The 25,276-nt window shown below is 42.0% G+C and overlaps 1 protein-coding gene across 2 annotated transcripts in view; it reads right to left on the bottom strand.

Annotated features, from left to right (window-relative positions):
- The window catches only part of LOC126195284 (kelch domain-containing protein 3), a 169,310-nt gene that overhangs the window by 105,234 nt on the left and 38,800 nt on the right, over positions 1–25,276 (bottom strand). For both annotated transcript variants that reach the window (XM_049933831.1, XM_049933830.1), the window contains exons 5-6: positions 24,572–24,785; positions 6,256–6,342 (exon numbers count right to left, since the gene is read on the bottom strand). In XM_049933831.1, the coding sequence (XP_049789788.1) occupies positions 6,256–6,342; positions 24,572–24,785 (301 nt within the window). The remainder of the gene's footprint in view (positions 1–6,255; positions 6,343–24,571; positions 24,786–25,276) is intronic.

Genomic DNA, 25,276 nt, shown 5'->3' with positions numbered 1-25,276 from the left:
TAATGTACAGAGATTTGTATGTGCTGGCTGAATTTTAAGATTTGCTGCTATTTAGGTGACCTAAGTCACAGCTCTATTTCTTAGTTTCTAACAACTATTGCTTAAATAACACACTGCTTGCACTGTAAAGTTGCACTGTTTTTATTTTATATTTGTATTGTGTTCAGAAACTACCTGTTTGAACCCAGCACTCAGAACAGGTTTCTATTTGATTTGAATAAATGCATGATTAATGCCAATCCTTTGCTTATGAACCACATTATTGTCCTCCAATATCACATCCTATTTTTTCCACTATTATTCACAATCATTTATTAATTTATTTGCATATTCACTAATGTGCCCACGCTAATTTAATGTGCCTCATGACTGATCCTGGTTTGTAAGGGCTCAAAGCAATGGTACATGATCAAAACTATGTTGTACTGATGAGCCATATTTAGTTTTAAGGTCACTCTCCTTCTGGTGGTTAGGTACCAATGAATTAATGCTGATGCCAATTAATTTCTCATCTTTAATTTTTTACTGAGCCCGAGAAATGTTTCTATTGTTTGGTCTCATTCAGGATTAAAACTGTTGTAGCTAGTATGCTGCAATGGGGACATCAGAAGTGAGACACATTATATTTGTGAACCGAAACCACACATCGTATGATTAAATTTTTCTAGACTAAGAAAACTTTTTGTGACTGTACAGAGCTGCTCCAAAATATACTCCCTGAAGAGGCTCTTCCAGTTCGAGTGTCAACATGCTGGCAGCCTGGAGCCTGCTGGCAGATGTGGTCAAGACTGAATGAACAACTGATATATGGGAAAACTAGCAATCTACCTGCAGCGTATGAGACCATACATTGAACCGAACACTTATGGGCATGGGTAGACAATGGCTAACAAACACAACAGAACGAGGCGCAACTGCAGTGTAGTAGGGCCACAAGACAGGTAACCTGTGTCTACTACTTGTGCATGTCCACGACTGGACTGATGGGTGCTCATGGGTGAGTGTGCCCCACGCAGGCCAGCACTGGAACAGCTTACCAAATGAGATGACAAACTGAAAATAGTCGAAGTAAACAGACTTTCACATTACAGTGTAATTAAGGGAGGAAATTAATCTTGTGGTAAAGACAACAGTAGCCATTTTCAATACAAGATCATAAAAGCAAGACTCCCAATTGAACTTCCCATTTTCCTTCAGACATGAGAATTAAATATATTCAGAATTTAAAATGTTCAACTTTAACTGTTACTTGAGCATCCTGTGAAGAATTCTACTTCAGAAATTGTATGCACTGTATCTCTTTGCAGTCAAGTAACAACCTGATCACTGAACCACAAACCAATGTTGTCAGCTACCCTAATTGCTAAATTTTTAACATTACATTCATTGTATGTCTTCACAAAGACATTTGTGTCATCAACAAATAAAATTTTTAAAATTATTTGCTATGTTTTGGAACAGAAAACATGTATGTTGAGTCTTAAAATAGTAATGGGAATTTTTGGTGTTTGGAAAGAATTTTATTTGTCTAAATCAATTTTCATCCCCTCCAATGTAATCCCCATTACAAATCATACATTTATGCCAGCACTTTTTTCAACTTTGGTAACATTACTGGAATTCCAGAATGAGATTTTCACTCTGCAGCGGAGTGTGCGCTGATATGAAACTTCCTGGCAGATTAAAACTGTGTGCCTGACCGAGACTCAAACTCGGGACCTTTGCCTTTCGCAGGCAAGTGCTCTACCAACTGAGCTACCGAAGCACGACTCACGCCCGGTACTCACAGCTTTACTTCTGGCAAAGGTCCCGAGTTCGAGTCTCGGTCAGGCACACAGTTTTAATCCGCCAGGAAGTTTCATATCAGCGCACACTCCACTGCAGAGTGAAAATCTCATTCTGGAAACATCCCCCAGGCTGTGGCTAAGCCATGTCTCTGCAATATCCTTTCTTTCAGGAGTGCTAGTTCTGCAAGGTTCGCAGGAGAGCTTCTGTAAAGTTTGGAAGGTAGGAGACGAGGTACTGGCAGAAGTAAAGCTGTGAGTACCGGGCATGAGTCGTGCTTCGGTAGCTCAGTTGGTAGAGCACTTGCCCGCGAAAGGCAAAGGTCCCGAGTTCGAGTCTCGGTCGGGCACACAGTTTTAATCTGCCAGGAAGTTTCATTACTGGAATTCTTATCTTTGGAACAGCTTTTTGTTCTCTCAGTGATGCTTCTTTAACTTTATCTATATTTGTAGAACGATGGGCCTTTAGGGCTTTCCTTTCTTTTTGGGAACAGAAAAAGGTCACATGGGGCCGGGTCTGGCAAATGTGGAGACTGAGGTGTCATTATTACATTGTATCTGTAAACAGATTCACGTAAGAGCAACAAAGTGTGAGCAGGTACTTTATGATGATACAATATCCATGAACTGTTTCACCACAAATACAGATTTATTTCTGGATTGCTTCACATAAACAGGGTTGAACCTTTAAGTAGTAAACCTTACTGTTCATTCAACTTTCTGGCAACAACTCATGGTACACAATGCCATTAAAAACTAACACCATGAGCATAACCTTCACATTTGACCCACTTGTAGAGCTTTTTTCAAACTTGGCAATTCAGAATACTTCCAAAGAGATGACTAAGTCTCAGCTCCAAGATCACATCCGTAAACCTATGTGTCACCATCTGTTGTGACATGTTTCAGTAGTTCCTCATTGTTGAAAATTTAACAATATCATGAAACATTTTACTGTAATACATTGCATACTCAAACATCTAAGGAGAAAAATTGTATCATGGGCCAACTGATATACCATTATCATCTTCAGTTTCTTTGACTGTGACTCAGCAACAGTTCATGATCATTTCTTTCAATTTTCCAAGACTGCATCTGTTGATGGTATGGCTGGAAATCCAGCGTGTTCATTGTCTTCAACACTGTCATGACGTTTACCACTTGTAAAACCTTGTTTTACTCATAGCAGACTCGCCAAAAGCAATATGCAACATTTATAAAATTTTGCTGCACTTGCTTATAGCAAAAATTATTACAAATTCTCCAATCCATTTTTCTACAAACAAAATAATTACTGCTATTGCCAAAACACATGTAACCTTTTTTAGTCTGGTGCCAGCTAACACGGTGCACATACTTTTCTCACATTTTCACCAACACAAGGAAAAAAAGAAAAAAAAAAAATGCGAATTAAGGTAATACAACATTCAAAATTACAAAAAGTCCTGGTGATTATATTAACTATTATTCAATTGTAGCTTAGTAGAAGTATTTTATCTCTTAGTACACGGTAATTATTGTTGACAATATAATCTAATTGGTTAATAAAAAAATATACTCACCCAGCAGCAGCAGGAGAACACACATATAAAAAAAGGTTTTACTTATGCAAGCTTTTGAAGTCAGTGGCTCCTCCTTATGGCAGAAGGGTTGAAGAGGATGGAAGAGTTGTCAAGGACAAGAACTGGAGAGGTTTAGCAAAAGAGAGAGAGTTCCAAAAAGTGACCCAGAAGCCCAGGTCAGAGGTGACTTACTGGACAGGATGAGAAGGAAAGACTGATTTTTGGGGACTGCATTGGACATCATTTGATAACCTGAAAGCTTAAAGGTGGAAGATAGGGTAACATACAAGACAGGAATTACTGCGAGTTAGGAAGAGTGAAAAGCTAAGCACTGTACTCAACAGAGGTGGGAGGGGGACAGTAAAATGTAGACAGGTCGTCGGAAAATGAAAGATGTAGAAAACTAAAATAGAGTGAAGAAAGGAGTAGCTACTCTAAGTACTTACCAACAACTACTATACAAATAGGCAAAGGGTATGACCTCAGGAACCAGGATGGTTCCTTTCTATGTCAACCTTTTCACGGGTCGCTTAGAGGGGACTTTCCTGGGATCCATAAGCATTCAGCCCCTAGTTTGGTTTGGATACATTGATGGCATCTTTGCCATATAGACTCATGGTGAGGCTGACCTGTTAAAACTCCTGTAATCTCTAAATACCTTTCCCCAATTAAATTTCAGATGATCCTGTTCATCCCATACTGCTTTCTTTTATGTTGATCTCATCTCATCAAACCTACTAACAAACAGCAGTACTTACATTTCGACAGTTGCCAATCTTTCCACATCAAATGTTTCCTCCCATACAGCCTAGGTATTCAAGACAAACATCTTTGTTCAGATGCAGACTCTTTACAGCAATACACCACCATTCTCACCTCAGCCTTTACTGGACATAATTATACATTAGCCTAGCTCGAAAGTAGACTTCCTGGGCCATCACATCCAATCCTGGTCCTGCTGATCCCTCCAAAAAACTACTTTGAAGTGCACCACTTGTCATTCAGTATTATCCTGGTCTTGAATGTATTTATCAGCTACTTGATAAGGCCATGACTTTCTAAAATCTCACTCTGAAATGAGACCCATTTGTCTGAAATTTTGTCCACCACACCTAGAATAGCTTCTTGTTGCCCTCACAATATCTGCAATATCTTTGTCAGACCCTATGCTCCATCTGCACCCATCTCCCTACCCTATGGCTCCAACCCCTGTGACTGTCTCTGCTGCAAGACTTGCCCTATGCACCCCCCTACCATGACCTACACCAGCCCTCTAACTGGCAAAACATACACTATCACTATCAACACATCATATACCGGCTTTTATGTAAACACTGTTCAGCCTTCTGCATTGGCATGACTACACCAAGTTATCAGTTAGGATAAATGGGCATAAGCAGAGGGTGTACACTGGCAACACACAATATCCTGTTGCACAGCATGCTCTTCAATGTGACAGTCATGACCTCGGTGCCTGCTTCACCACACACGCCTTTTGAATTTTCTTCCCAGACACCAGTTTCTCAGAACTCCGCAACTGGAAACTAGTGCTACAACATGTCCTTGGTTCTCACACCCACCTGGCCTTAATTTAGATTAATTTCTTCCGCTTCAGTGTTTCTTCACAGTAACTACTACATTTTAGTTTTCTACATCTTTTGTTTTCTGACCTTCAATTTTTCTGACCCTGTATTTTGCATTCTTATTAACTCATCCACAATGTTCTAGCAGTAAGCTCTGTCTTGCATACTACCCCGTCTTCCACCCTCAAACTCTGAGGTTTTCAAATCTTGTACAGTGCAGTCCCCAATAGTCAGTCTTTCCTTCTCATCCTATCAGCTAATTCTCCCCCAACCCAGGGTTCTAGGTGACTTTTTCTTACCCTGCACCTTTTCCTAAACCTCTCCAGTCCTTTTCATTTACCCCTCTTCCTTCCCCTTCAGCCATTCTGCCAGGAGGAGGAGCCACTGGCTCTGAAAGATAGTTTAAGTAAAACCTTTTTTTATGTGTGTGTTCTCCTACCACCACTAGGTGAGTAGATTTATTTTACCTATCCAATTACAGTAAATACTGTTGGGTATACATGTACTTCGGTGTGTACAGCTTATCGCATAGTTCAAAACACTTAAGCTTGTATGTTGTAAAGAAGTTGATGGATGTCTCATAAATGGTTATGACAAATAAAAAGTGATGAGACTTGCCAAACAAAAGCGCTGGCAGGTCGATAGACACACAAACAAACACAAACATACACACAAAATTCTAGCTTTCGCAACAAACGGTTGCTTCGTCAGGAAAGAGGGAAGGAGAGGGAAAGATGAAAGGAAGTGGGTTTTAAGGGAGAGGGTAAGGAGTCATTCCAATCCCGGGAGCGGAAAGACTTACCTTAGGGGGAATAAAGGACGGGTATACACTCGCGCACACACACACATATCCATCCACACATACAGACACAAGCAGACTTGTATGTGTGTCTGTATGTGTGGATGGCCCATCCACACATACAGACACAAGCAGACTTGTATGTGTGTCTGTATGTGTGGATGGATATGTGTGTGTGTGCGCGAGTGTATACCTGTCCTTTTTTCCCCCTAAGGTAAGTCTTTCCGCTCCCGGGATTGGAATGACTCCTTACCCTCTCCCTTAAAACCCACATCCTTTCGTCTTTCCCTCTCCTTCCCTCTTTCCTGACGAGGCAACAGTTTGTTGCGAAAGCTTGAATTTTGTGTGTATATTTGTGTTTGTTTGTGTGTCTATCGACCTGCCAGCGCTTTTGTTTGGTAAGTCTCATCATCTTTATATATATATATATATATATATATATATATATATATATATATATATATATATATATTCTTATTGGAAAGAGAGATCAGCTCTCTACTAGTAAATATTTTACTACCACTTACCTGGAGAAAACTGGTACAAGTCATTGAAGTGCTCATCACAGAGTCCATTGTAGCCACCAAACACATACAGGCTATTTTTGTATACAACTGTCAACAAGAAAATGCATAATGCAGTCAATAATAATTGAAATGCAAAATAAAAAATGTAAGAAATGTGGTTGGGTTGGGTTGGGGAGGGGAGAGGGGGGGGGGAGGGGGGGGTGAAGAGAGAGAGAGAGAGAGAGAGAGAGAGAGAGAGAGAGAGGTGTGTGTGTGTGTGTGTGTGTGTGTGTGTGTGTGATATAATGCCAGTATTACTAATGCTGTGTAGGCTGACAAAGCACCATTTTTAAACTACAGAAACTTGGCACCACGTGTTCCGATTGGCTGCAGGATTGCCCTGTTGCCAGACACTCTGGACACTGCATGATTACGAATGCTTTGCCTGCCGGAGATCATGATGTATCGAAGGCAACCCGCACACTTGGCGGTAGCGCCCCAGACTTGCACTCTGGGGGTCGAATCCGCTGGGGTCCCCGACACATCCATTGCAGTTGTTTCACGATAAGTAGAGGTCTGCGCGGATGCAGATATCCGTGGATATCCGCAGTATTTGTTACTTGGCGGATAAAATCGTGACCGACGCGGATATCCGCGGGTCATCTCCGGATAATGAGCAAGGCATCTGCCCAGTACATATGTTGCAATGTTAGTTGAAAACTTCAAGTCTGTTGACATTCTTGGAATCTTGCAGGGCCCGGGTAGAGCGGATGTCTGTTGTCCTCAGCCCCTGGCTACGACCGACGTAGCTCTACCCAAGAGACCTGCGCCTAATCCGTTTCCGCAACCGAGTCTTTTGTGTGGCCCGTGAAGTGCCCTCTGGGTGGCAAACCTGCCCACTGTCTACCAGACACGTGCCTGTTGCAATTTTCCGCTGCCTTCAGTTAGCGCTTTGTAGTGACCGAGTGACATGCATCGTAGCAAATATCAGTGAGAATTCTTTCTTCAAATGAACACCATATCGATGGATAGAATTTCGTGTAAGGTGACAAAAGGTGATTTTACATTAGTGAAGGAAAACAAACTGAAATCGCCAATTTGGAAAAAATTCGGATACAAATTTGATGACAACGAAAAGATAAAAGATACAGTGGCTTGTTTTGCATGTAAAGAAAGTATATTCCTACACTGGACACAAAAGTAGAACTTCAAATTTGCCAAAACATTCGTGTGAGGCTGGACAAAGTAGCATAATTACTTATTTAAATACCAAGAGAGACTTGAAAGTTCCTGAAGTTCCGCCAAATTAGAAGACAGCTGCGACAGAAAAACTTATCGATCTTGTCAGCAAAGACATTTTACCATTCGAAGTTGCATGTGGATTTGGGTTTCTCGGGACAGCACAGTTTCTTATTGATGTGGGAGCCAAGTATGCTGCAGTGAGTGCTAAGGAACTGCTACCTCATCCAACCACCATATCCAGGAATTTGAAGGAAACGGCCGATCGTCTGCGTGAAACTGTCTCCACAGAAGTGAAGAATATATTCAGAGATATAGGTGGAGCACTAACTGTTGATTTATGGACTGTTTAGTACCGTAAAATAAACCATATGGGAGTGACTGCACAGTATGTTAGCTATGAAGAAGTGAAACATGAGGATTGAGTGTTGTGCACCAGAAATTTTGAGAGTGAGATTTAAAAAAAAAACAGGAGAAAACATTAAACTTGAATTAATTAAGATACTACGGTCGTTCGATTTATTCAGTGCTGTGAATAACATTGTGATCGTTACGGATAGAGGTCCAAATATTGTGGCAGCACTTCGCCAATACAAGAGGCTCTCGTGCTCAGCACACATTCTTAATACTGTGCTGGAGCACACGACTCTAGCAGACGCAAATGATGAGAAGAGTAATGTGCAGTGACTAATAAATTCCTGTCGAGTTATCACAACTTTCTTTAAAAGATCTGGTCTTCAGAATCGCCTTCAGAAGTCATTGAAAGGAGATAGAGACACACGATGGAACAGTAAATTGGATATTGTCAGAGAAAAATCAAGATAATTTGATTGATTCTATAGACAAGAGGATGTTGGAAGATATAATAACCTTTCTGACACCATTTAAAATAGTTTCTTGTGATCTCGAAGCCTCCAAAACCCCTACGCTTTATTTATGTGTGTTGTGAAAGTTAAAACTTCTCTCCTTCCTTGAAAAAAATGATGGTGACAACCCATTTCTGATAGATTTAAAGAGTACAGCCAAATCTATTTTAATCAGCAAATGGGACATAACAGTAACCCATAAACTTGCAAAGTTTTTGAATCCAAAATATAAAAACCTAAAATTTCTTAGCAGTGCCAAAAAAAGATGAAGTTGTAAAGGAAGCGAAAAATATGTTGCGAGAAATTGTCCACAGTTAAAAGATAAGGAGGAAACAACATCTGGAATTCCTGCAAAAAAAACAGAAGTCTGGTGTACTTTTTAATGAATTTGAAGATTCCTCAGAAGATGAATCGACGAGAGATCTTGACTTTGCGTCAGATGAAATTCTCAGATATACGAATGATAAAGTCCAATTTTCGGAAGGCATCAGCCTGATAGCTTGGTGGCATGGACGTGAAAATGTCTATCCGCGTCTTTCCAAACTTGCATACTTCGTGCACTGCATTCCAGCGTGCCATCTGAGAGAAGCTTCTCTACCGCAGGACAAATAATGCAGGACAGACGCACGTCTTTGAAGCCACAGACGATTGGTGACATCATGTTCCTGCATAGTAATCTTCCAAAGTAAAAAGGTACTTGTACAGCTTCCCTTACTTCACTGTATTTTTTGGGCTTATCTGAATTAGTTACAATTTTTTTTCATCTGATTCTTTCTTTTACAGAATTTGAAACAGAAGCAAGCAGAAGATGAAAATATTTAATCTGAAGCCTGTGAGTTTTTATTGTAATATTTATAGTAAAGAATTTCCTCGACATATTGTTAGTATTTTTACTATTCCCAACAAGAACATTTAAGTAGCATTAGGTAAAAGAAGGAAAATTTAACAAGCAATTTGTTTTGTTGTAATTTTCATATTAAAGAGCTCAATTTTAAGTTTTTACTCTACGCAATAAGAACATTCAACAGCTAACACGTCAATATTATTAAACTAGGTAATGATGATCTCATAAGTGCCTACCTAAATTTTAGCGTGCACTACAGTAACATTTGCAGCCGCCGAGCATTGTCGCTCTTTGTGAACAGTGAAACAGCCCGACCAGAGCGGTGGCATGGCAGGCCTTGTAATTAATTACAAGTGGGACTTCAAACTACGGCTCTCGACTACCAGTAAACTGTGACTGCAATAGCCCATGAAAGATTATTCTGATCACATTGAAAACTTACAAAATATTCAAATCATCCAAAATAATAATGTGTCTTTTAATTTACCAGCCAATTAGTAAAGATAAGGGCTGAAATTTGTAACAAAATTGAACATTTTAACTGTAACTCGGTATTGCTTAACAGGGAACAGTGCCTAACATTTGAAGTTATGGGACAGTGGTTTTTATATCGACATCTTGAAATCGTTTGCAGTTCCATTAAACTCTGAAAAAAAAATTATTTTTTAACATTGAAAGTATTAACTGTGAAATCTACTGCAAATTTTGTCTTAGTAATTTAGACCAAGGATGTTTTAAAGTGTGAAAAACTTTGTTTAGTTGAGAATGAAACAGACATTTCATTTATCACTAGGTCTTAATTCGATAAATCAGCCAAAAGGTGAGGTTTGAGATTTCAATCGTATTTTTAGCTAAAGCTAAATGGACTCCTAATTTCTATAACCACTGATTTTGTTGTCACTCTTCGGAAGATGAGTTATTTCTTCCAGAAAATGTCAATTATTGCTAGCAGTTTAACTTTATCACAGGTGTGCCAGTGTTTTGCAGTGTAGGCCTAATGCTGTAAATATTTTCACCTGGAAATGTCGAGGACTGAACACGTAAGCTGTAATATAATCATCAGCTGACATAAATGGCTTCAAAATTTGACACATCCAAGCAGTGAGTACAAAGAAACTGTCGGTAAATGATGCAATGTGCTAGTAACAGTTTAAAACCATCGTCATTTTCAGCTGCCTTGGCACAAGAGCAGCGAAATATAATTGTTTCTATACACGTGTTTTCATCATTTAATACTATTACATTGAATTTTATTTTTTTAAATAGCGTTCCCAATCTCACGAGATCCAAGCTGCTACTGTGTGTGCTCCAGAGCACCAATGCTTTCCTGTTTGGAATGGTCTGCTTTCGAGTAGGTATAGAGCATTTCCTGTGATTTAAGAAGCCAAAAGTAGTTATCTCAGAAATGGCACCCTAACAATAACTATGTCATTACATACCATAATTCTAAGTACTACTGTCTATTACTATTAATTATTCATTAAAAACTTAAATAAAGTAGAGTGTCGATAATCCGAACGTCGATCAACCGAATGACCGCTTAACCGAACTGTGTACTCGCTCGCACCTGTTACTCTCCCACCCTACCGTCCATCATCCCCCTCACTCCCAAACCAAGTTCCCCACAGTAGTCGCCGCACCGGGCCACTGCTGGCGGAACATTGCTTCTAATGGGGCCTTCACAAGGCGCTGCTGACCGGCCAAGCTGCCAGTCACCAGCACACTTCTGTCGGCTTGGCACTGGCAGCAGAAGTAGCGGCATTATCAAAGCTGTTCACAGCAACAGCTGCGCCAGCTTAGAGTTGAAGCGTGCCGCTCTGCGCAGTCTGAAGGATTGCGCTCCCCCAAGAAGAGCTTCTCACGGTGCAAACAGTTACCTTCTGTTCTCTGTTACGACCACTTGTGTGCTGCTGCGTGAAGAAGTGAACTTTGACGATACAAAATGCATAAATGTAAACGTGTTGTCCTTACATGTACAGTTCGATTATCCAAACAAACCAGTTTTCCGAACACCCATGTCCCCCAATTACTTCGGATAATCGACGCTCTACTGTATATGCGGATAAGAAATTTGCGGATGCGGATTAATTGCTGCGCATGCGGTTGTGGATTAGGACTTTGCGGATGCGGTGCCGATTGCACTTTTCTTATCCGCACAGACCTCTAATGATAAGACATGCTGGGAACAAACCCGTTAACAGCTGTTAGTTCGCATACAGAAAGTCTTTTACAAATTGTGTCAGCCCTGAAAAGGGCCTTTCTGTAGCTAGGACATTGTTTACTTAAAGGAGGTGCTTTAACTGGCAACCTTCTGATGCGACATAAGCCTGGTAGTGCCTAACTCTTTCAAAGATTCCTGGAATTGTACTGATGCAATTGGTGGCATGTTGAATGTGATCCATTAATTCCTGTTCGTTTCTAGGTGGTTCATGTCCGGGTGGGTGAACTAAAACCTTGAAGAATACCCACAGGAAGAAGACCTGTGGTGTGAGATCTGGTGATCGTGGGGGTCATGTCCTATGAGCACCTCTGCCAATTACCTGGCTGTTGAAATACCTGCACACAGTATGACTATTATGTGTGGGTGCCCCATCATGCTGCAACCACATGCATAGCTGTATGTCCAGGGGAACACCTTCCAGCAGGCTGGGTAGAGTTTCCTGCGAAACGTGAAGTTAATAATACTCCGTTAAGTCGAGGAGGTAGACGGACCGGTCAAATCAGATGGTCACGTACAATGCCTGCCCAAATGTTGAGTGAAAATCATTCCTGGTGTCCATGGATGTACACAACATGAGGATTTCCCGTTGCCCAGTAATGAAGGTTTCGAGTGCTGTAAAGGCCACCCCGATGGAAGGTGCACTCGTCGTTAAACAACACAATAGTGGGGAATGCGAGATCTCTTGCCACACTTCGCAGAATCCACAGGCAAAATCCTAGCCTGTGTTTGTAGTCCGCCACCAGATTTAGGTCTTGGACAGGGTGGAAACTAAATGGATGCTGGCCATCATCTCTCAAAACCTCCCAGACCAACCAATGAGTGACGCCCATGTCGTGTCAAACCACTCTAGTACTTGTCATAGGTGCTTCCTCGAAGCGCTTGAGAACAGTCTCTTCAAATGCAGCATCCCATCATGTTCAAGGTCTTCCAGCAGCACCATGATATCCCAGTAAAGAGCCTGTTTTGCTAAGTCGCTGGTGAGTTAATGCGAACTTTTGCGGGCATGGGTGGCATCTTGCTGGGTACTGTTCCTCATACAACCAGCGAGCTTCATGCGTATTACCGTTGGCTAGTGCATAAACAAAAACCATATCTCGTTTTTCAAATGAATACTGTGCCGTCATGCTTACTGTGTGACTAAATCGCAGGTGATGTGTGTGCTCCGAAGCGAAGCTTACGTATGAATATTTACTATCAAAAACAGTCTTGATTGCAAATTATTTATTCTAGTGACTGGCTTTGACCACAACTGTGGTCATCTTCAGACCAATGAGCAACAACCTCCTTCTGGTGGTAAATCACTAGTCATCGGTCACCGGAATAAATAATTTGTGATCAAGACTGTTTTCGATAGTATATATTAGTAACAACATTGATCACTGTTTGCTCCCACAATGTATTCAAGAGTAATTTATGTGTGAATGCCTCCGCCATGATTTGGAAACAAATAGCAAGTCCTATTCGACACGTGCATATCACGTTTTGATCACTCTCCCTGCCTCAATCTCCCATATCTTCGTGTGTTACTTCCTGTACCTTTCCAGTGCCACATGATCCTTTATCTCTTCCTATGAACCGAACCCCTGCCCACCCCTCACTCTTTCTCCTTTCTATTCCAGTTCGCACCCACTAATTCCACCTCATCCAGTCACATCTGCCAGCCATCTTCTTCATATTTATCTACCCTCAGACCTGCTACCCACATTAATGTATATATTTTTATTATTTATTCTTTACTTTGATCCTTGTGACTTCTTGCCAATTTTAGTGAGTTTTTGCACTGGCAAAGGGCAGCAAACAAAGAGGCTGGGAGATAAGAATAGGGCAGAGATGATAGCAGAGAGGGTGTGCAAACTGTTGGTTGGAGAGTATGGGGCAGTAGGTTATTGTAGGTTGACACTGGGGTAATTATGGGAGTAGAGAATGTTTTGTAGGGTAGCTCCCATATGTTCATTTCAGAAAAGCTGGTGGTGGAGGGGAGGATCCAGATGGCTTGTGCAGTGAAGCAGCCACAGAAGTTAAGCATGTTATGGCCAGCTGCATGTTGTGCTGTAGGTGGTCTGCTTCGTTCTCGGCCACTGTTTGTAGTGGTCATTCATCCTGGTGGACAGTTGGTTGGTAGTCACACCAATATAAAAATCTGTGCAATGGTTGCAGTAGAGCTGGTAAATGACATGGCTGCTTTCACAGGTGGCCCGGCACATGATAGAGTAGGGTAAACCTGTGACACGACTGGAATATGAAATGCTCGGATGGTGGATTGGGCAGGTCTTGCACCTGTGTCTTCCACAGGGAATAATCCTTGTGGCAAAGGTTGGAACAATTGGACCAGATTGTACATCAGGGATTTGATAATCTATCACAACACCCTGAAATTAGGACATCCTATCCAAGATACTTCAGACCCTTCCTAAAGTGGTGTTCCATTACCCATCCAACCTCCACAACATCCTAGTCCATTCCTATGCTGCTCTCAGTCCCAATCCCTTGCCACAAGGATCACATCCCTGTGGAAGACCCAGGTGCAAAACCTGCCCACTCCACCCACCTAACACTTCCCATTCTAGTCATGTCAAAGGTTTATCCTACCCCATCAGTGGCTGGGCCACCAGTGACAGCAGTCAAGTCATTTACCAGCTTTGCTGCAACCACTGCATGGCTTTTTATATTGGTATGACTATCAGCCAGCTGCCCATCAGGATGAACAGCAACTGCCAAGCTGTGGCCAAGAACAAAGTAGACCACCCTGTGGCACAACATGCAGCCGAGCATAATACGAGGGTCATCCACAAAGTAAGTTCCGTTTCTATTTCCATCCGCAGCAGCACTATGATCGCAGTTCCGAGCATGCACGGCAGTTACTCTAACTCAAGGAGAAGATATGTACGCCATTTTCAGATCGCTGCTACCGACGTGCTTTGTAGTGCTTCTTTCTAATGTCAGCCGTAATTGACCCAGGTGTAAAATCAGATCTGTGATTTGTTTTCTAAATGCAAAGAAAGTTAAACCAAAGGAAATTCATTGGCAAATGTGCTAGATTTATGGTCAAAATGCTATGAGTGATTCAATGGTTAGAATATGGGTCAGACTGTTCAATGAAGCACGTGATCAAGTGAACGATGAAGAACGAAGTGGACGCCCATCTGTGATTACTGATGAACTGGTTCACACAATTGAAGAGAAGATTAAGCACAACTGTAAGTTTACACTTAGTGCCCTTGCTTTGGAAGTTCCACAAATGTCACAATCACTAATACATGTAACTGTTACTGAAAAACTGAAATGTTGAAAACTTTGCTCACATTGGGTACCCAAAATTCTTACTGAACAACACAAAAAACAACGGATGGGCAGTGCACTTCAGTTTTTGACATGCTACAATGAAGAAGACGATGGTTTTCTTTCTCAGATAGTCACGGGGGATGAAAATTGGGTATCATATGATACCCCTGAAACAAAACGGCAATCAATGGAGTGGAGGTACACTTCATCCCCAAAAAAGGTTAAGCCCAAGCAAATCTTGATACCTCGAAAAGTCGTGCACTATTTTTTGGGACAGAAATGACATTTTGTTGATTAATTTCTTACCACGAGGCCAAACAATCAATGCCCATGCTTACTGCGAGACTATTAAGAAATTGCGCTGCGCAATACAGAACAAGCGCCGAGGATTACTGTCAAGAGGTGTTTTTTTTTTTCCCACGATAATGCCCAACTTCAAACTGTGAAGGTTCCCAAACAACTCTTACAGGAATTTTACTGGGACGCATTTAATCATCCTCCATACAGCCCGGACCTAACTCCTAGTGCCTTTCACCTCTTCTTACACCTAAAATCTTTCCTTGGTGGTCAACACTTCAGTGATGATGATGATGATGATGAGCTGAAAGAACATGTTACCACATGGTTGAATACACAGGTGGCAAGCTTCTATGAAGAAGGCATACAAAAACTTGGGCCACGCTATGACAAGTGCCTACAAAATTTCGGAGCTACGTAGAAAAGTAGTTTAACAGTTGTAGATTTTTGCACAATAAATATTTTTTTCTGTATCTGTACACGTTTGTTTTATATAATCAAACGGAACTTACGTTGTGGACATACCTCGTATGTTTCATTTCAGTGGCTGCTTCACTACCTGTGCCATCTTCCCCTCCACCACCAGCTTTTCTGAACTGCACAGATGGGAGATATCCTTTCAACACATTCTCTGCTCCTGTAACTATCCCACCCTCAACCTACAGCAGCATACTACCCGACACCCTTTGTCCAACAGTTTCCACCTATCTGTCCCATCACCCTCCCCCCCCCCCCCCCCCCCCCCCCCATTCTCATCTCCCAGCTTCTTTGTTTGCTGTCCTCTGCCAGTGCACCTTCCCATTTCTCCCTGCTCCTCTTCAAATATCGCTTTTTTCCCTCCACCTCTCTGCCCCACAACCTCCTGGCCCTTGCCTGTGGGCGTTCTAGTTCCTGCACACTCCACCACACAGCATTCCTCTGCCCCCCAAAACCCATGCACTACTATCCCTTCCCCGCCCACTCCAGACTGCTGCTGCTATCCCACATGATAGTTGCATTTTGGCGTGAGCTACTGGAGTTGGCAGTCGTGTGTATGAATGGTGTGTGGTTATCTGTTTCTCTTTTGCTGATGGTGGCTATGGCCAAAAGCTTTGTGTAAGTGTCTTAACTGTGCCTTTCAGGAGCAATCTATCTGTTCCTACATTGTTGGTATTCCTATGTGAAGTTTCCATTACCTGTTTTAAGATATGGTTATAATATCGACAACCAACTTTTCACTTGCACACTCCTGAAATGTAAAAACTAAGGCAAATTGATAAGCTGGCAGTCACAGAATACATACCCTCTAAAGAATACGAAGTATTGTTTGGAAATATTAAAATTTTGGTATATGAATTGCACTGTTGGGAACAGTAATCAATGAAACAATGCAGAGTTGACTGTATCCTAAAAGATCAATGGAAACACTAATTGTTTCTCTGAGTGCTGCATGTCAAGAGTACTGGCTGCACAATGTAAGTACCTCATTGATTATAATGGTGGTTCCATTCCCAAACCATCAACACGACTCCTGCATCACACTATTAGAAGCTTTTCATCAATGATTTTACATATTTCAAACAACTTTTGGAATCCTGTACACATGGGTATTAAAGATTGCTAACTACAAGTACCAAAGGTCTCTAAACACTAAGAAATGTACAGGCCTTAATCTACCAGTCAGATTTTACTTCTTGACAATAAAGACTGAACTGGTGCATTGCTGGGGCCAGTTCCCATCGATTGTCCTTTCATTGTTGAGTCAATTTCAGAGCTTATTTGTCTTCTTCACTTCTTTGGCGGCACATGATTTTAAATGGAGTGCGCGTGCTCTGCTGGTGGCTGGTGTGCGGGCATTCGCGGTCTGAGGTGGAGCGACATGGGACTGTGTTTGTATGGAGCACGGCGAGAGGCTGAGTCGACATGATGAAGGAGTGTGGCCAGCCACTATTGCGAGTTTAACCATTACAATACAATTGTCTGTCCATGGTGATGGGAATTTCCTCGAGGTTGGAAGCACAAGTTCCGTCTAGTTGGTTACAAGTTACACAGGCCAAATGCATTGGAGTTCTCGAGTTGCTTTGGTGGGTGGTGTTTATATTAACTAAAGAGTCCAGTGAACTAAAAACCATTTGGAACTGTTCCAGTAACCTATCACTGAATTTGATATCATCACTACATACACTGACGGCAGTTAAGGAAGTGTAACTATGCACACCAAACAGACACGATGCATGGCTCAACACGTAGCTAGAAGTGTAACTAGGTAGTGCGTATGTCTGTGTTTGGCATTCCAAGCTGCACTGAAATATTTTTCTCATTCTACCTGTTATGTCACTATTTTAGTCTGGCCTTTAAATGTGCGCCAAGATTATTCTTGCTATTCTAACTTTTATGCCATTATTTTGGTGATGGTTTTAAGGGATTGGCTAACCAACTTTACGAGCTGTGACTGCCCAAGTAAGTCACGGACGTTAATTCTGTTGGTTTCATTTCTGCAATATATCACTGAAAGATATTGATAACTAGTTGTGCAGTTAGGATTGTGAATCCAATGCCTCAGAATATTGTCTGCCACTGATGTGTTTTATGTTGCAGATAATTGGCCATGGTTGATGCGAGCAAACTGGAATCTGACTCCAATGCTGCCAGAGTGACATTTAAAGCCCTGTCCCCGCCCCCACCTCCCACGTCTTGGGTGATGTTGTAATTGTCCTGTAATTCTATCCTTTTGGTGGAGAGTTGTGTTTTCTGAAGATCAGTCGCAGTGTAAAGTTGAGTACCTTTTTATATCATTTCTTGTCCCATGGATTTCTTGTGTCCTTAGGGATCACACCCAAATAGTAGCAGAGCAACCATTCTGCGAGGTGAGCTGGAACGAGTAAGTTGATCACGTTGCAGTTGCTACACTTCTGCCTATTTCTTCTCTGAATTGTCTGCTGGGTTCGTATTACTGCTTCGTTGGTGTTTTCAGGATTTCCTTATCACCATGGCGAGTCGGATCTGCCCCGGAACTGCTTATTTGCGCCGAGAACACCTGTTGAACGAATTACGTATACGGAATCTGTCGACAGAGGGCAGCGTGTCCGATTTATTGGCCCGACTTCGCGCAGCGGCCAATGCTCCTCTGTTGTTGTCCACAGACGTCTTCTCTGATCAAAGTGAGTTTCTCTCTCACCTAATGACTTCCCTTACTGAGTTGGCATCTACCGTTTCCTTTTTTTCTAAGCCGATCCTCCTACTCCTAAACAGTAGTAAAGAGTACAGGCCTATCTGGCCCATTGCCACTATTGTCTGGTAGATTTAGCCGCTATAGGGGTATCAGCCTCTGTCATCCAATGGTTTAATTGCTTAAAGGATGAAGTACAGGCCTACCATTCACACCTCCTAGCATTGTCTTTGGGAGGTGAAGGTGATGGTCCTGAACTGGGTAGTCAGTGTTCAGGGTCAGGGTCAGGCAGTAGTATGGATAGGATACAGCCGGTAGTAGATGCTATGGTTGTTTTGTCTAACCAGTTTTTTAAATTACCTCATCCTCTCCATGGGTTGTTGCAAGGGATTGCTGAGTTAACAACAGAGAATTTAGATCAGATCCAATCATTTTTATGGCTGAACGTTAAATTGCAAATTCACGCTGATGCGTGGCGGGTCTCTTATTCTGTTTTGTTGGCCGCCTTGTACCCATTAATGGAAGGGGTGCTTAGTTCCCTGATGGCAAAGTATTGCAGGATCAGGGTTCATTGATTCAACTCCAACAACATGTGGTAGATAGTAGGTTGTTGGAACATATGCAGGTAGCATTAGAACAGAAATTTTACTGGAGTACATATGTATCTCAGTAGTCGCTCTGGGGATACCTGCCTCGTAGCAGACTTACGTTGCACACATAATGGAGGGAATGTGCCCACAGGATCACATATGCTTTGTGGTTGCCAAAAAGTCACGCAGTTACAAGACCTTAGTAATACTGCGAATGCTTTAGTGTTTGTATATGGGCAGCGTCAGAACTTAGTTTCCGGAACAGGATCCTCTCTTGGGGTCAAACCACAGATGCCACCTAGCAGGGGGAACATGCCTTCTCCTTGACACTGTTTCTGGTGTCACGCTTCTGACTGTCTTGTGCAACAGTGTCCGGTGCAGCGCCGCGAACACGCGTCTAAATGACGCTGGCGTCAGGGAGGGGAGAAGCAATGGGAGAGCAAGAATTGGCCGGTTAATTCCTGCATTATAAGTGTGCCCCCTCCCCCCCCCCCCCCAGATGTCTGATTGCCAATGGGCAGAAGTTTCCTGTCTTGGGGGAGGTGGGAGTTATCTGTTCAAGGCTTTTCTTGGCCGGTTTCTTTACTTGTAGCTGAGAGGCTGAGTACCCGCTTATTCTTGGGTGTGACTATCCAAGTGACCCAGTTGCGTTAGACTATTCAGGGGGTATGTCTTATTTCAGGTTTTGGTCCAATAGGAAAATTGCCTTTTGCAGTTGTAATCGTGGGGTTGCTGTACACGCACTTACGGAGGATACTGAGCATGTTGATGTATCGCACTTGTACCCTGATCATGCTCATCAAGTAAGGTGTTTACTTGATGATTATCCTGAGGTTCTCATGATCAAACTGGGGATGATGCATGTAATTAAATTTTAATATACAGCTTATAGATAATATCCCAGTGCATCATGCACCTTACCGCCTTTCACCCCATAAAATGAAGCTGTTACGTGCTAAGATTGATCGCATGTTGCAGGACGGAGTTATTAGGTATTCCACTTCTCCTTATGTTTCTCCCGTTTTCCTTGTTCTGAAGGGTCAAAGTGGGGACTATCGAGCGGTGGTCTATTATCAGAACTTGAATGAGAAGGTCATATTAGAATCCGTTCTGTTGCTGGATCTCCATAATTGTTTTACTTGGTTTATAGGTGCCACCATCTTTACTGTCCTGGACTTGAACCAGGCTTACTATCAGATTCCTCTTACTGAAGGTTCCAAACCAGCCACTGCATTCTGCACAGTCTGAAATTTATTCGAGTTTAACCGTGTTCCTTTTGGTTTGGCTATGAGTGTGGCAGTCTTGTCCTGCCTCTTGAATAATGTTCTAGGGTGCCTCAAGTTTAAGTCTGTCTATAATTATCTTGATGAGCTAGTAATCTTCAGTAGTTGATTTGTGGACCACCTGGAGCATCTGCTTTAGTTTTTGATAGGTTGCGTTCTGCTGGCTTAACTGTCAAACCCTCCGAGGTTACCTTATGTCACCCGCGTATATCCTTTTTACGTCATCTGGTATCGGCTGATGGGGTGTGCATTGACCAGGAGCGTACCAAAGCTATTGGGGAATTTCCCCCTCCTCACGATAAGCGGGGAATCCCTCATTTCATTGGGATGACCAATTTCTTTAGAAAATTTATTCCCAATTTTGCTCGGGTTGCGGCACCCTTGAATGAATTGCACAAGAAGAAAAGCGTGTTCGTTTGGGGTTACAAGAAGCAGGAAGCCTTTAATGCTCTCAAAATGCGATTGCTAATCCACCAGTCTTGGCCATACCTGATTTTAATCAGGTCTTTAATGTTCAAATGGATGCCTCCCATGCTGGTATTATTACAGAAACAACAGGAAGAAAGGCAGCCGGTCGCCTATGAGTCTCGGCACCTTAATGACGCCGAGCGCAACTACTCAGTGTATGAATGCAAGGCGCTGGCTGTTTTGTTTACCCTGGAGAAATTCACATTTTATCTTGAACATCGTGAATTCATTTTGGAAATGCACAACCAAGCCGTCAGCTGGGTGTTGGCCCGCCCCTTGCAAGATGAGTCGCATTACATGCTGGGCGATACGCATTTCTGCATTCCGTTTCCAGATGCAGCATATTAGGGGCTGTGAGAATGAAGTGGCAGACGATCTCAGTCGTACGTTTGCAGGAGAATCCAGGGAAGGCAAGGGCTACATGAAGCCGGATCTTGGGGTCAATTTCCTTCTCTCTGAGACACCAGGTCTCTTCTGCGACTTAGCCAACAAACAGGTTCAGGATCCTAGGTGGGGACCAATTTGGCAGCAGTTGGCGAGGTCATTCCTGCTTATTGCCTTCGTAGGGGCCTCTTGTGTAAAGGGGTAGACAATAATGGTGAAGTGAAGGTCTGTATTCCACAGGAACTAGTTAGCATGGTCCTCAGATTTTTCATGATTCTGCAGTCAGGGGACATTTGGGATTCTACAAGACCTTGAACCAAGTTTGTGAACACATGTTTTGGCCCAATCTACATCGTGATGTCAGGCGATTTGTGGGTAACTGTATCCAGTGTAAGCGTGCTAAGCCTGATGTGGGGCCGCGCAAAGGACTACTACAGTCGGTTAGGGAGAAGTATCCTCTCGACCGCATTTTTATCGATTACATTGGACCATTACCCCGCACCAAGAGGGGAAATAGGTACTTGTAGCTGTCGAAGCCTTTCCCCACTTTGCTTGGCTCCTAGCCACCCAAGGAATAACGGTCAAAACTACGTTGAAGCAGCTATCCAGCATTATTTCCTGGTTTGGTCCTCCGAAGACTTTGGTCAGTGATAGTGCTCCTGCATTTTTATCTAAGATCTTCAAGGGTTTCTGTTTTACTAACGGTATTAAGTATATAAAGACGAGTCCCTATTACCCCCAAGGCATCTTCCCAGAGCAAGTCAACTGCAATCTTAAGGCCGCTCTCTGTGTTTACCATTTCCGCACACCTACTCGATGGGACACTACTTTGCCGTGGCTAAATCAGGCCTTTAATTCTGCCAGGCACGAGTCTAAGGGCACTGCACCCAGTTGATTGATGTTTGCCTACAGTCTCAACTCACCTCTCTCTAACTTGTGGGAGATTAATGACCTTCTCCTGCTGCAGGTCACCCCGGCTAGCTTGCGCAAGAATTGGCAATGTGCCAAGTGTAACATCAATTTTGCCCACCAACGTGAAGCAGTTCGGTCCAATAAGGAAAGGCGCCCCTTTTAGGGCAGGATTGAGGATGTGGTGTTTGTGAAGGATGTCGCCAATCACTCGGATTTTGATTTAAGGTGAAACTTGGGCCATGTTTCCAGGGGCCTTGCCAGATCATGGAGATTATGAGCCCTGTCAATTTTGAGGTCAAGGACCTTTTATCTGGTCATAAATCTCGGGTCCACCTCAGTCAGCTTAAGCTTGGGGACCGGGGAACCACAGAGTCTACTCCATCGTTGCCTCGGCTCCTCCTGTGTTCACCTTTGTGGAGTGGAGATTGAGCGGGTGGGTTGCTGGTTGTTGGCGCCAGTTCCCATCGATTGTCCTTTCATCATCGAGTCGATTTCTATGTTTATTTATTTTCTTCACTTCTTTAGCGGCACAGGATTTTAAATGGAGTGCACGCACTCTGCTGGTGGCTGGTGTGCGGATATCCGCGGTGTGAGGTGGAGTGACGTGGGACGGTGTTTGTATGGAGCATGACGAGAGGCTGAGTCGCCATGAAGGAGCATGGACAGCCGCTATTGTGAGTTTACCCATTACAATACAAATCTTCTGTCCATGGTGATGGGGATTTCCTCAAGGTTGGAAGGACAAGTTCCATCTAGTTGATTACAAGTTACACGGGCCGAATGCATTGGAGTTCTTGTGTTGCTTTGGTGGGTGGTGTTTATATTAATTAAAGATTCCAGTGAACAAAAACCATTGGGAATTGTTCCAGTAACTTATCACTGAATTTGGTGTCATCACTAGATACATTGATGGCAGTTAAGGAAGTGCAACAAACACGATGCATGGCTAAACACATAGCAAGAAGTGTAACTAAGTAGTGCGTAAGTCTGTATTTGGCATTCCAAGCTGCGCTGAAATATTTTTCTCATTCTACCTGTTACGACATTATTTTAGTCTGGCCTTTAAATGTGCTGTTCTAACTTTTATGCCGTTATTTTAGTGATGGCTTTAAGGGATTGGCTAATCAAATTTTACTAGCTGTGCCTGCCCAAGTAAGTCACGGACGTTAAGTCTGTTGGTTTCATTTCTGCAATATATCATTGAAAGATATTGATAACCAGTTGTGCAGTTAGGATTGTGTATCTAATGCCACAGAATATTGTCTGCCACTGATGTGTTTTATGTTGCAGATAATTGGCCTTGGTTGATACGGGAAAACTGGAATCTGATTACAATGCTGCCAGAGTGACATTTAAAGCCCTGTCCCCGCCCCCACCTCCCACGTCTTGAGTTATGTTGTAACTGTCCTGTAATTCCATCCTTTCAGTGGAGAGTTGTGTGTTCTGAAGCTCAATCGCAGTGCAAAGTTGAGTACCTTTTTATTTGATTTCTTGTCCCATGGATTTCTTGTATTGATTAAAATCTTTTGGTGTGCTTGTGTCCATCACTAATTCTCATGTAGAGTGGAAGCGGCCTCTGTTAAGTTTTTCTTGGGAAGTTCTTCGCATTATAGTCAGGTACCGAAATCATACGAACCTGGTATATGCAAGTAGTATTGTTCTAATTAATCTGAAGTTAGCCGAGTAACTTTTGAAAATTTGGGGCTTGTTGAGCTCAGAACTTCGATGTGAGTTGGTCATGTTAGTCATATTTTATGAATTAGATTTTTGTGAACATTGTATTAGTTAATGAAAAGTTGGCCGAGTAAACCTTAAAATTTTGGTGCTAGTTGAACTCAGACTTTTAACTGGGAAAGTTATGTTAGTCATATTTTACGAGCATGCTTTTATAAATATTGTGTTTGAATTTTGAAAAGTTGGCCAAGGAAGCCTTAAAACATTATTGTCTGCTGAATACTGCGTTGGTTATGTCAGCCATCTTTATCTTAATAACGGTTTAATGAATAGTGTTTCGTTTAGTAAAAAGTCGGCCAAAGAAGCCTTAAAACATAACTGTCTGTTGAATTCTGAACTTGGGTGTGATGAAAATATAGATAAAAGAGTTTTCATGTAAGTGATGAAGTAGGAGTGATTTATTTGTGAGTCACATTGATTTAACTATGGGTCCATGGACATGGTTTAAATTAAAGTAAGTGGTTGAAAGAAAATGATATGTGGATGACATCGTAAAGGTTTTTGGTGTTCTGTAAGATAAGCTTTGTTGTAATTATGGTTACTGTGAATGTATTATGCACAATGTGTTTGTAATAAAGAAGTGTGTGGCAATTACAATTGATTTCAATTGTGATTTTGGTGTGTTCTTCAGGACAACACCCCAAAGACTATGAGAATGAACTTTTCATGTTTGATTTTTAGCTTTACCTTGACGTGTCATTACCGAGACATTTATATTAATAAAAGTCAATGTAAGGAACTGTTCATGGTCCATTTATGAACAAATGTTGCAAAAATGACTACCATTTTTGTGTGCACAATACTCCAAAGGACTGTTTTGTTTCAGATATATGAAGTCCTTTGTGCATCCTATCCAAACCTGTAATCAACTCGCATATTTTATCACTTCTTCTTCCCTACTAAACTAATGTCGTGAAGAAACCTGCACTGTGGCATATCTCTTAAATCAAACAGAGATGTGACAGCTTTAATATGAATATAATCTGATACTTTATTGTGCACATGTTTGACAAATGTAAAGAAGAAATAGAAAAATTAAATAAAAAGTAAGAGTAAATGGATACATTACATGCAGAATGGCTCCTCCTGCCTAAAGGTATATCCCCAGTTGTCCGAGGCTGGTGCCACACTCCAGTAGCTGTATCCAGGTACATTATACTGTTTGAATATAGTTCCTCTTGTGAATGGTAAGGACCATACACATCTCCTCGCCCACCAAATACATACATTCTATCGTCTATTGCATTTGCCGAATGGAAATCTCTGTATGATGGAGGGTCACCCTGTTGAAAGATACAGCAGATCAAACAACGTTTTGAAAAACACAGTTAACAGTCAAGTGCATAGGGGTGAAAAGTATTTACTACAGTGGAGTAGTGAAAGAATAGCAAAGATATGAAGTAAGACAGGAATGGCTATGCAGAAATACCTAAAGAAATTTTCAGTTCATGCTGTTCTATGAAAAATGTGCCTATGAAATTGTTCAGTATAACTACCTCCACTGTCAACACTTAGATGAAAATAATGAAATGATTTGCATTTAACTGCTTGCACGACAATGAATGAATGAATGAATGAATGAATGAACAACTACCAGAAGTTCACTAACTTTCATGACCCATCAACAGTGTTAAATGGAGGACTATAAATTCAAGATCAAGTTTCATCATAATGTGTATGTATGGAAAAATATTTGCATAAAAGGATAAACTACAGTACTCTGAATGGGAGCAAGGGTCTTCTATAAACAGACTTACTAAATTTGTGAAAAAGT

This window comes from Schistocerca nitens, chromosome 7, assembly GCF_023898315.1.
Source record: "Schistocerca nitens isolate TAMUIC-IGC-003100 chromosome 7, iqSchNite1.1, whole genome shotgun sequence".
Classification (NCBI taxonomy): Eukaryota; Metazoa; Arthropoda; class Insecta; order Orthoptera; family Acrididae; genus Schistocerca; species Schistocerca nitens.
Note: the sequence above shows the minus strand (reverse complement) of the source record. Positions and strands in the feature narration are given on the sequence as shown.